Source organism: Candoia aspera, chromosome 17 (genome assembly GCF_035149785.1).
Source record: "Candoia aspera isolate rCanAsp1 chromosome 17, rCanAsp1.hap2, whole genome shotgun sequence".
In the NCBI taxonomy this organism is placed as follows: domain Eukaryota; kingdom Metazoa; phylum Chordata; class Lepidosauria; order Squamata; family Boidae; genus Candoia; species Candoia aspera.
In genome coordinates this window covers 4,714,312-4,727,406 of record NC_086169.1, presented here as the reverse complement: position 1 = coordinate 4,727,406, position 13,095 = coordinate 4,714,312, and the positions used below count along the sequence as shown (strand labels likewise).

The following is a 13,095-nucleotide window of genomic DNA, read 5'->3' as shown; positions in this document are numbered from 1 at the left end:
TCCTGGTCCTTCTGCTGAGCGGGGCCTGTGACATCCCGTTGCAAGAACGCCTTTTCGGATGGAGGCTGGATAGTCCTCTATTCGGAGACGGCGGAGCGAATCCTGCAGTGTGCAGGGGGTTGGGCTTGATGACCTTTTAGGTCTCTTTCACCTCTATGCTTCTAAGAAGATGGGGATTATTGGGGGGGGGTCCCCGCTTTTCTGATTCTCAGTGGGAGGAACTGGCAGAAAGAGTTTGTGGTCCGTTGCTGGAAAGGAATATTTTTTCAGGCTCAGATGGGAAGGCAAGGGGGTGATCTCAAAACAGAGGAAACCCACCTTGTCTTCAAAGCCCAAATTCTCAGCCGTCGTCCCCTGGAATCCTATTGAAGGGGGGGGGGGAAACCCACGAGTAAATGCTGTTCTCTTACACACCGCGTGGCCTGAGCCCCATGGCCGAGATGGGGCTCCCAACAAGGTTGCATTTAGAGGATCAGATGCCCCCGCTCTGGCATCTTTGCATTTTAGAGATAGAGTGCCCCTGAACATGGAAGCTCCGCACAGCCTGCGGATTTGCTCTGCTGTTCTCGGGGCAGAGGCCAGCCATCCGGCGGGTTGTCTGGATGCAGTCCTACCCGGTGCGCTCACCCCGTCCCGTCTTCTTTCCTCATCCTCTGGCAGTGAGTTATCCGCCAGCCGTTGACCCCCATGGCTCTCTGCCCGTAGTCTGCTACGTCTCCAGGGATTCCATCTTCAGCCAGCGGCCGGCGGAGCCCAGTGCGGTGATGCGCCGGACGACTGTCTTGGCCCTCGGCTCCATCGTCCTGGTTTACCTGGTAATGGGCGCCTTCATCTTCCGCCTGCTGGAGCAACCCCACGAAGCCAGCCGGCAGGTGAAGATCCAGGTGTACCTGGAGCAGTTCCTGAAGGAGCATGGGTGCGTGGCCGTGGAGGAGCTGGAGGAGCTGATCCAGGTGAGCGGGCGGGCGGGCGGGATGGGCAAAACCGTTGCTGAGGGCCACGTGTCTCAGGCCCTGTCAGATGTGTGGACTTCAACTCCCAGAATCCCCCAGCCTCTAGAACAATGTTTCTCTGCCTCAGCCCCTGTCAGATGTGTGGACTTGACTCCCAGAATCCCCCAGCCTCTAGAACAATGTTCCTCTGCCTCAGCCCCTGTCAGATGTGTGGACTTCGACTCCCAGAACCCCCCAGGCTTTAGTCAGAGTTTCTCCACCTCAGAATTCTCAATGAATTCTGGGAATTGAAGTCCACACATCTGAAAGGGGCTGAGGTTGAGAAACACTAGAGTTGGGGTTTGTCTCTTCTCTTTACCCTCCTCCAGCCATCCCTGGCTGAGCTCAAAACGTAAAGCCCGACCTGGTTAATGCTTGGATGGGAGACCAGCAGGAAATCCACCGGCTGTTAGCTAAACTAAGAAGTTGGAGGAAAAAAAACATTGTGGAAGAAAGCAAATGACTTAAATAACTTTGCTAGGAAAGTTGCCCGGAAGTGTCCTTAATTCTTCTTTCTGTCCTTCCTCCTAGCAAGTAAGCGAGGCTACAGGCGCTGGCGTGGATCCGGTGGTCAACGGGAGCAATGCCAGTACCTCTCACTGGGACATGGACAGTGCCATTTTCTTCGCCGGCACTGTTATCACCACTATTGGTATCCAGGGGTTGATAGGAAAGTTGGCTTATCAGACAAGCATGCTGAGCGGGTGGCTGATTAAGCGGTGGCCTCGGTTTTACAATCTGGGTAATGGGCACAGGTGTGGGCTGATTATGGAGCCTCCAGAAAGACAATGGCAGCAAGCAACGGTTTGGGGGGTCTGTATCTCTTCCGGGAGGTGGGGAAACCAGCTTCCTGCGCCTCCTTTGCGAAACTTAATTTTAAGCCAGGTCTCGCTGCTGCTGGGTTCACACGCATGGAGCCGGAGCAGTAAAAACCTAGCAGTTCCATTCACACCACCCGAACGGTGTGATTTGGGTTAGTCTAGCTCAGTGTTTCTCAATCTTGGTGACTTGAAGATGGGTGGACTCCAACTCCCAGAATTCCCCAGCCAGCATGCTTTAAGATGGGTGGACTCCAACTCCCAGAATTCCCCAGCCAGCATGCTTTAAGATGGGTGGACTCCAACTCCCAGAATTCCCCAGCCAGCATGCTTTAAGATGGGTGGAAGTCCACACATCAAGTTGCCAAGGTCTAGCTGTTTATAGCTTAGTAGACTGGCTTGGCCTGATTGAGTGTGTTGTGCAAACTCCAAAAAAGAGGTGAATTCAGGGATTGAAATGAAAAAGCCCATTTTTAAGTGGGTAGAGGTGGGCTCCCCAGTACCCCCAACAAAGACAAATAAATTCCCTATTAGAGTTAATCAGTTGCCCATATCGACAAGGGTTCTGCTTTCCAATAACACGTCTTTGTGATGGCGGTCCAAAAATTGCTTGAGGTAGACTGCCTTTGAGCCTGGAGGCTTCATTCCACTGCTCTGATTAAAACCCCTATACAGGTCGGGGGCTGCTGATTCATGCTTTTTATCTTTTTTTCTGACCTCTCTGCTGTTTCTCCCTGGCCCAACAGGATTTGGGAACATCTCCCCCAAAACCAGACATGGCCAGCTCTTCTGCATCTTTTATGCCCTGGTGGGAATTCCTCTCTTTGGGATGTTACTTGCTGGGGTTGGAGACCATCTGGGATCCTCTCTCCGGAAAGGGATCGGAAAGGTGGAAGATATTTTCTTGGTGAGTTCCATTAATGTTTACCCTCCATTCCAGGAGTGATCTATTTTCCACGGCGGCTCATTGGAAGCACAACACCCTAGAGAAAAGTTGGACTACCATTCCCATAATCCTCAGCCCTCACTCTCTCTCCCCCAGTGTCTGTGGCTTATGGGTGCTGTAAGCCACTGCCTGGAAGGAGATGGCTTCATTCCAAAGGCTATTTACTTGGCTTGCAACGTTTTCTTCGATTCCTTGGTGTCCAACTTAAAGTTAGTTAATCAGTTCAATAATTTTTTTTTTATCAACTAAGTAACATAAATCCACGATGCATAGAGAAAAAAAGAGATAGGCAATAGGAAAAATCTACTAAAACGTAAGTAAAGAGACAAGTATTATATGCATACCAATTTACCATATATTTAAAATATTACCATATTACAGGTTGCATTTATGACCATCGTAGTGTCCCGTGGCCACGTAATCGCCATTTTTGACCTTCCCAGCTGGCTTCTGGCAAGCAAAAGCAATAGGGAACCATGTGATTCACTTAACGGCCATGTGGTTCGTTTAACAGCCATGGTGATTCACTTAATGACCGCTGCAAAAAGGGTCGTAAAATCGGGTTGGATTCGCTTAATAACTGCTTTGCTTAGCGACCAAAATTCTGGTCCCACTTGTGCCATTAAGCGAGGACTGCCTGTAGGATGCTGGTTAGACGGACCATTTGGGCAGACACCGGCCTGGTAGGAACTGCCTCTCATTCTGGGCCCTGTTTTCCTCTGCAGAAGTGGCAGGTGAGCGCCACCATCGTCCGCGTCATCTCCGCGCTGCTCTTCATCCTGATCGGCTGCCTCCTCTTTGTCTCTCTGCCCACCATTGTCTTCCAGCATGTAGAAGGCTGGACACTCCTGGAAAGTGTCTACTTCGTGGTGATCACCTTGACCACGATTGGGTTTGGTGACTACGTGGCAGGTGAGGGCAGGAGGAAGAAACAGACACGCCTTGCAAAATGGGACGTGCAGGTTGCGGCGTCCTCTCCTGCTTGGGGGCTGGGTGCAGAAAATGGATGGAATAAACCCAAGATTGCTATGCAAATCCTGTTGACGCAGCGATTGGTCCAAATGAACGAATACATACTAGACGTAATGTTCTCTGTGCAACGAGAAAGTTTCTGAGTCCCACAGGGCGCTCCTTGAGGCTGACAGTTCAGAGGCCGAGTTTCCCATATGTGGCCCATCTGAAATTTAAAAAGACTGCTGCAAGAGAAATGAAGTATTAGAAATCTACTACGGGTAGTCCTCGACTTACGACCATTCGTTTAATGACCATTCAAAATTATGACAGTGCTGGAAAAGGTGACTTATGACCAGTCCTCACACTTACGACTGTCGCAGTGTCCTCCCCTGGTCATGTGATCAAAACTCAGGCACTTGGCAAATGGCATGTATTTACGATGGTCATGTGATTGCCATTTGCGACCATCCCAGTTGGCTTCTGGCAAGCAAAGTCAATGGGGGAAGCCAGATTCTCTTAACCGTGTGATTCACTTAATGGCCATGGCAAAAAGGTCATAAAATCAGGTGTGACTCACTTAATGACCACCTCACTTAGCGACAGAAGTTCTGGTCCCAATTGTGGTCGTAAGTCAAGGACTATCTGTAAATCTATTTCCAGGGTTTTATTTTCCTTGTTTGCATTTTTTCCCTTTCCTTCCTGTTTGAAACAAGAATCTTTTTATTATTAATTAATTGCCTGTATATCCCATGGAGCTCAGGCCTTATCTTGACTGAACTGCAAGATAGATTCCATGGGGAAGGAGAACTTGGTTTAATATTATCCACTGAGTTTTACAGGTGGTGGGGTCTGCCAGGCCTAATAGGAATGTCCTTCCAGCTATCTCTCTCTTAAACAGCCAGCCTAAAGAAGAGACCTTTGTTATACCCAAGCTTGCATATCTTACTCACAAAATTGAGTTGGGGAATGAAAATCCTGCAGGCCAGGTAGAACAAGCCCATCACTCCCATCACAGTCAGGTCCCGACTGGAATTCACCTCTCTAACTAAAGTTTCCTGAATTTTCAGCATTGAGAAATGAGGGAGGGAGGGACAACATATCACCTTCCCAATTTTTGTCCCAGCCAGTCCCATTGAGCATGACCAATAGTGACGGATGCTGGGAATTATAGTTGGGGTTGCAGGTTGACTCTCCCTGGTGGGTCGGGAGGGGCTGGGCAATGGTCGAGAGCCTCCAGCTCCCAGTGCATTCTACCTCCCAGGTGACACGAAAAGCCATGATTATTTCTGGTACCAACCACTGGTGGTGGTCTGGATTCTGCTGGGACTGGCGTACTTTGCCTCCATCCTGACCATGATTGGCAACTGGTTGCGGGTGCTGTCCAGACGCACGAGAGCTGAGGTGAGCATGCCACGGGCAACTGCCCCCAGTTACTTAAAAATGGGCTTTTTCAGCATGGCTGTGTTGGGAACCCTACCCCCAGAATTTCCAACAAAGGGGATGATTGGGGGTACCAAGTGCTGTTGTCCCATGCGCACATCTGCAGCCTGTCCAAATGGAATATAGTTCCCAAAAAATATGACTCTCTGACTCCAGCTGAGGAGCGCATCCACACAACCGTACCAAAACTTTCTACCCCGTTTGAGAGTTTCCAAAATTACATTTCACTAAGAAGAAAAGAAGTCAATTTGATTGCATGTAAAATCCTCACCCCTTTCTAGTCAGGCGAACAGCCTCACATTACAGGTAGTCCTTGACTTACAGCCATTTGTTTAGCAACCGTTCAAAGTTACAACTATGCTGAAAAAGTGACTTGCAACCAGTCCTCGCACATATGACCGTTGCAGCATTCCCACGGTCACATGATCAAAATTCAGGCGCTTAGCAACCGGCATGTATTTACAACAGTTGCAGCATCCCAGGGTCATGTGATCGCCATTTGCAACCTTCCCAGCCGGCTTCCAACAAGCAAAGTCAATGGGGGAAGCCAGATTCGCTTAATGACCATGTCAAAAAAGGTTGTAAAATCAGGTGTGACTCACTTAACAACTGCCTTGCTTAGCAACGGAAGTTCCAATCCCAGTTGTGATCATAAGTCGAGGACTACCTGTACAGCAACAAACTTGCTTAGTGAATGAAGCCAGTTGCTAGATTTGCATAACCATTACAGTTAGGGGTAAGGGTTGCTTGCAATGTGACCTCTTCTCTAAACAGACCATGATTAGAACCCACTAAGCATTGCCTATTTCCAAATGTACCTTTGGGGTCTTTAACCCTGGTTAAGCCAGGAAGTTAGTATAAACCAGGCTGATTTTAGTTAGTATAAACCAGTGCTTCTCAACCTTGGCAACTTGAAGATGTGTGGACTTCAGCTCCCAGAATTCCCCAGCCAGCCATGAAGTCCACACATCTTCAAGTTGCCAAGGTTGAGAAACCCTGCGATAATAAACCAACCAGATTTTCCCATCTAGACTAACCACCTCTCCCCTAGGATTGTAGGCAGAATAGGAACTTGGCCACCAGTTTCTTTTTGAAACTGGACATTTCTGGGATCGGCCCCAAGACTGCACTCGTAAAACGATAGCTTCAGTGGGATAATAAAACCCATAAAACCTGGAACACGTTTTAAAGGCCACATTAAGCCTCTTCATCTTAATCAGGAGAATCGGAAACGGTCTGAATGCCAGTTCACCCAAAAAGTCAATTGCCATCACAGAAAAAAAACAACCTCAGTGTGTCTAAAAGGTCAATAGTTTTATGAAGCCAGTGGAAGCTTTACAAGGTAGAAAGATCCTAAGCAAGTTTCCAAGCAGGCCAAATTCAGCAAAATCCTTAGTTAACCTTCCCACTCCCAAAAAGAAAAACACAAGGAAAGAATAGAAATATAGAGAATTTTAAGTCCTCCTTCCTTTTTTGTTTTCTAGCTGCCAAAGGATTTACCCTTTGGTGATAAAACTGGATTACATTCTAATTGCTGCCTTCAGCCCACTTAATGGTCATGGCTGTTAGTCCTAATCTGCCTCGTATCCAGAATTTGCTGCAGCAGGAGGAATTAATTTAAACTGCAGCTGGCAATTTTGGCTAGAGCGTTTACAAAGGCATGCACACAAACACCCACCCACCCACAGACACACATCTAATGGCTGCAGCAATGGAGCCAGGAGAGGGAATCCTCCACATTTGGCACCAGGCCCTTCTGCCACTCCAAAAAGCAGATGGTGTTAATTTTGTACACACACTCCCTCATTCATCAGCAGCCTTAATTGAAAGCCGTTTCTTTCACTCTGACTCTGATGGCCAGATGGAAAGCTGTAAAACAAACCAGGAAGGGTTCTCCAGGGGAAGCTTAGAAATGCCAGCCCTGGTCTTCTCTGAGCCCCTTTGAGATGGCTTGGACTACAAGCCCCATCCTCCCTGGCTGAGGAGCAGGGGCGTGTGGTGCAGCTTGTCTGGAGGGCCTCCCCTGTTTGGGAAAAGCAGGTTCAGGCTACTGCTGTACATTGCATTTTGCTGCAATATCAAGATAGAACATCACATATAAAAGAAGGCCCAAACAACGGGAAACAATTTTGCCTTTGCTTCCCATTGTTTGGATTCAAATTTCACTTGGCAAGAACAGATTCAGATTTTAAGTTGGAGCCGAAGCGATTGCTTGCATCCAGCTTTAGGATTATGATTAGGATGGTTTGTAAACCCAGCCCTGAGAATTCTGGGAATTGGTGTCCGCACATCTGGCAGGGGCCCAGGGTGGGGAAGGCCTGGCTCTGCCCTCTTTGTATTTTGAGCTTCATGCTTTCTCCACAGATGGGAGATCTGACAGCGCATGCCGCCTCCTGGACAGGCAACGTGGCGTCCCAGCTGCGTGTCCCCAGCATGGGGTTTCCGGAGAAGCTGCATCGAGTCGCCTCCTTAAAAGGGAAGCCTCTATCGCCTTCAGCCATCTTGCCTCAAGGGGAAAACCCCCTGTCTTCGCCACCGCCTGCATTCATGTTGCAGCACCCGGGTCTGATGCCAGCCACAGCACCGCTCTGCTTGGGCCCTTCCTCGTCCCCCTCGCAAAATGTGGCTCAACTGAACACCCGCAACGTCGTTTCCCCACGGCCTATCGACTACACAGGGGAAAACCTGGCTTTCATTGACGAGAGCTCTGACACACTTAGCGAAGGGGGACCCCCTTCCACCCGGCTTCCCCGACGCTGGCGCCCGCGGGCACGGCACCGTGCTGATCCTAGAGAGCCACTGGGGTTACCCATGATTCTTCTCAGCCGGAACCGGGACAAAGGCGAATCGGTCTAAAGACAGGAGCGCATCAGCGCTTAGCTTGGAGGGATTTTCTGATCCATGGTGCCGATCCATCCATTCTTTTCCTCCACTCCTGGCGGAGGGAGATCCTAAGCGACTGTGTTCTTGTTTGCACGAGGTGCTGAGCAAATGCCCTGACATGTACCCATTCCCATCTGCAGTGATAAAACGGCTCCTGGAAGGGGCTGGGAAGTGCCCTCAGCATTCCCCCTCTGTAATACTATGTGGGAAAGGGACGAGGGAAAGACCTCAGGAGATGGGGCGAAGCAATACTGCCAGTGGAACGGTTAGATAAGAGGCGGCTTAGCCCACAGCTAGATAGTGAGTAGGGCAAGAGGCTCAGAAGGGACCCTCCCTGGTTTCTTGGGCTGTAAAGGAGACAGCGGGAGATTTGTTCTTTCAGACTTGCAAGTTTGATGTCAGCCTTACCAGGGACACCAGACAGGAAACAAGACCAGGTAAGCTAATTCTACTTTATTGTAAAGCTACGTTAACAAAATCTTCTCCCGCCGTCTCCTTTACAGCCCGAGAAACTAGGGAAGGTCTCTTCTGAGCCTCTTGCCTCACCTACTACCCAGCTGTGGGCTATGCTCTCCCTTATCTGACCATTCCCTTGGCAGCACCTCTTCACCCCGTCTCCCAAGGTCTTTCTGGCATACTTTCCCACATACCGTTACACTTTTTCCACAATAGCTACCCTTTCCTGATCCGTGAGATCCTCCTGTGCCCTCAAGGTTGGGGGAAGCCTCATCTCTACCTATGTGCCTGTGATGGCTGTGCAACCTCTTCCAGGCTTCTGGAATTGAACATCCTGGAAGGCCTGCATTGCTCCCACCCATCCCCAGCTATGAGCATTGGCTTGGTCTCTATTTGCATGCCCTCCACCCATTCCCCACGGACCCAACCTTTTCTTCTCTTGGAAGATGGACCCAGGTTCGAGTCCATCTGCAGTCCTGAAAGCTCACTGAATGATTTTCAGTATTCTTTGGGGAAAAACAGGACCACTGAATGCCTGTAGATTTGAGATCCTTTTGTAGCCTTGATAAAAGTTAGAGCCCAAGCGTCCTCTGATGTTGTCTTCTTGGACGGGGTCCATTTGCGATCCAACGGATTCCACCTCTGAGCAGAAGGGAAGTCAGCATCCCTTCCCAGAAATCGCAAAAGATAAAATTTGAAATTGCAAATGGAATTGTAGGGGTCTGTGGCCCACAGCTGAAGAGGCTTGCCACTGTTGTATTCCCAGAGTTTGGCTGTAACTCTTAAATTGCAGAGAAAGACCAATACGAGAAGAATGCCCTTTTCCTCTCTGTCTTCCACCCTTCACTTCACAAATGTGCCTGTCCTTATCTTGTGTATTTTATCAGGTGGGGAGGGGGTGATGGAGCCCCCAAAATTAAAACTACTCAAGAGCTGCTCTGGCCTTTGTGTGTGTGTGTGTCAAGCATCGCTGGCTTTGTTCATTAAATCCGTATTGCACGCTGCAAACAGCGTCTCAATGCCGTTTTCCTTCAAACCTCACTTTTTCCCCTCCCCTGATTGCCTGGGTTGGGGAGGATGGTTGCCTTTTAAGTCTGTATTTTAACAGCGTTCCAAATCCAAGGTGTCTCAAAGTTGTCTGGCTATTAATTTCGAGACCTGGTTGTGAGGAGGGAGGTCATGCTTGTATGTCTCAATTGCCTTCTGAAACTGATGGCAGGTGCAATGAAATTGACTAGACCCCATTCAATGAGATGGCCCTGTGAAATTGACTAGAGGCTGTAAGATAAAGGAATGGGATTTGTTCGGCCATATCTGGACCAGCCTGTCCTCTTGGGAAAGAAGCTCACAATGATTTCCCAACGGTCTCCGGACCTGTCTGTTTGCTGAATGTTGGTTATGGCTGCAACCTAGGGGATCTGGTCTTTCTCAGATCACAGATCTGACTGAGGTGTGCTTGCAACCTATGGCAGGGCATGATTTCCTGTTGGTCTCCCATCCAAGTGCTAACCAGATGTAGGGGTCGCTAACTCTCAGTTAAAGTGGGGCATGTTGAAGGACGTCTGGTCTTCAGTTTAGTGGCCAACAGAGGTCTAAAGGCAACATTGTCCAGCTCACAAGTTGAAAGAGAAGAAAATAATGCCGTAAGGTGGTGTTTTGCAGCCTGAGCTAATTAAGATGGGTGGACTTCAAGGCCCAGAATTCCACAGCCAGCATGGCTCGCTGTGGAATTCTGGGAGTTGAAGTCCACCCATCTTAAAGTTGCTGAGGTTGAGAAATACCGCCCTAAGGATTTGTAATGGTCCTGAATTCTGCTTAATAGATTTAGTAATGATCTGAGAAGGGAGCTGAAAGCCAGAAGGAGGACGGAGATTAAGCATTTCCCAGTAATGCAAAAATTTCACTCTTCCCAAGAGAGGTATTTTTTTCAAACTGGGCTGGAGAAGTGAAAGCAGAGCCGGAAGAGTGAGGATGATGTCAAGTTCAACCCCCTCCCTGCATTTTCTAAAGGGAAATTGGGAATATTTACTTTGGTGCAAGGGAGGAAATTTTAGGAAGGGCCTCAGATTGATGGGCAGTGAAATGTTTCCATATCTTTGCCCTTCTGGCCAAAGGAGAACTTTGGCCAAGCAGGCAGGAATTCAACCGGTGATGTTAAACTACCTGCTGGCAGCGAGGGTAGGGAAAGTTGCAGTGGGTTCTAAAATAGGGATGAAGTGGCAACACCCGGAGGACCTGGATGGATCCCAAAAGCTAAGCAGGATTGGATCTGTTTCTTGGGACTTGGATGGGAGACCACTTGGAGATCCAGAGGTCTAGATGAGAAAAAATATCCTAGCTGGAAAAATATCCTAGAATGGGGCCATAGCAAACCACTTTCTTCTTGTTGCTAAGAAAATTGCCTGGTTGTGTTCAGGACATCATCAGGAATCAAGCCTGATGGGAAGGAGATGTTATTTTTTCTTGCCTTTTTTTTATTGGACTGTTTTTATCTTATTATTTCTTATCCTTGCCAAGAGCTGATCAATAGATAGGCTCCATTATTATTATTCACCACTGTTTCGATCCCATTTCCGTCTTTTCTGTATCTGTGGTGTACAAACACCCCCCCATTCACACTTATATAATATCGTTCCTCTCCCCTAAAATTTGTATCTTCATTAAAGACTAGAAACCACAGATTTTTAGCAGGGATTTCTCATTCCCACCTCCCTCCCCCCAGAGAATTCCCTTTAAGAGAGAAAACTTTATTGTACAATAAATATTTTGATGTAATTTGCATGTTTTTTTTCTTTCTTTAAAGGTCTAAGCTATATAAACAGAGTGCTAATAATTTCTAGTCTATACTGTATAAATAATGTATTGAAATAATGTATATTACATATGTCTTATAATAATTTAATAATTATTATAAAATTTTAATTTTAAAATAATTTTACAAAACTAAAAGAGAGAGAATTCCCCTGTGTTTGATGGGAAGTCCTGATGATTCAGCCAAGATAAAATGGAGATCTCATGCCCCCTTTATTGCCTGTGAGGTTAAATTGGCCCCTCATCAAGCAAAGATTTCTTCCAACTTTCTTCCCGTCTTTGTGTCAACACAACGGCCCTGTTAGGATGGCTAGGCTGTGAGTCCACACTGTGAAATTTTTAATTTGCACAGGTTCCATGTTGATTAAAATATACAGCCACAGATCAGAGACCATTTGTACGATAAAGATGAATATCCAGAATGTGCTTGGGCTATTTAGACCTGTAATTCACCTCCCGTGGGGCTCTAGGTTAGGAATGATGCAGTCCAAAGTATTGCTCTATCAACTGCTCCTCCGCTGTAACCAGAGCTCCCAATATATTCAGTTGCTGGGAAAGGCAGTGGAGCAGAAAGATCAAAAGAAAAAGGTAAGTTGGCAACTGCGGTGGAAGACGGGGGAAGAACAGAATTCCATGTTCTGTGGATTTCTGTTGCCGTGGGATTGAGAGAAACGCTGTTTCTGCAAGGTTGGCCATCTTATTGATTAACTGCCTGCCCCACTTCTGCTCTACCCAACGGGTGGCGTTGAAAGAGCCGAGAACAGCTGTTAAAGGTGCGGCCATCAATGGGGGTGCTAAGAGTCCGCGGCAAGGTTGTCTGCGGAAGTTGACCAGTTGAGCATCTGGGGGAGATGAGTCCAGCCTGGCATGTGGGATGACAGCTCCCATCTGCTGTAGCTATCTCAATATACAGCCAGGCTGGCTGAGCCCGATGGGCATGGTGATCCTGACACAGCTTGAGAACAGGGGGCAGAAGATGGAAGGGCAGTATCCCACCCCTAAAAATGTGGGTACTGTAGTCCCAAATAGGACTATCAAAGACATGGTTGGAATGGAATTAAATAGACTGAACCTATTATCAAATCCAATTGTGGTCTTTGGAGTGCGCACCACTCAGCGAAGCCAGTGCTTGAAGTTGGGGCGGCACCTTCAATGTAGGAATATTATGTTGGTAAATAACAGAAAGTTCCCTTTCCTGTCTCTCCTCAGGTGAATTCTAAATGGAAGAAGATGAGAGCAAAGCGAAAGAATCTGCTACCATGGATGAGACCAAAACTCAGGTAATTTAGATTATAGGTGGGGTTCCATATCTGGGCTGCAAAAATCCAACCAACAGAAAACTCTTTCCTGGCATCTACTGGCCACCCTACCCATGTAAAAAACTGTACAGTATCCCAAGATGCAGATTATATCTCCCATTTTTGAAGACAGGAGCTTCTATGGGCAACAACAAAAAGGTTCTAGTCCCTATTGTCCTCCCTTCCCCGCCCCCCAATCTAATATTTAAACATGCCTTCCCTGATTGCCAGTAAGATGGGAGCCTCAACTGCCCTGGATGCATTTGCATCCAAATAGTAGTCACAAGGCAACCAACTCCATTTCAGCCTAACCTACCTCACAGGGTTGTTGTAATGGGAGGGAAATAAGTCTTGTTCTGCGCCTAGATATAAGCACATTCCAAATAATATGTATACTAAATTAAATACTGTAAAGGTATTGAGCATTTTGTACAAACTTAGCCTTGTTCAATTTCTTTTCTGGATCCATGGCTGGTTGATTACAGGTAGTCCTCGCT

General features: G+C 47.7%; 1 protein-coding gene across 1 annotated transcript; it reads left to right on the top strand.

The window, feature by feature from the left end:
- Positions 1 to 671: 671 nt before the first annotated feature.
- KCNK4 (potassium two pore domain channel subfamily K member 4) lies at positions 672 to 8,224 on the top strand. The gene is made up of 6 exons (XM_063316746.1): positions 672 to 953; positions 1,524 to 1,644; positions 2,557 to 2,717; positions 3,482 to 3,668; positions 4,972 to 5,111; positions 7,515 to 8,224. Exons 1-6 carry the CDS (start codon positions 765 to 767, stop codon positions 8,004 to 8,006), a joined length of 1,290 nt encoding a protein of 429 aa, XP_063172816.1. The 5' UTR covers positions 672 to 764; the 3' UTR covers positions 8,007 to 8,224.
- Positions 8,225 to 13,095: the final 4,871 nt, after the last annotated feature.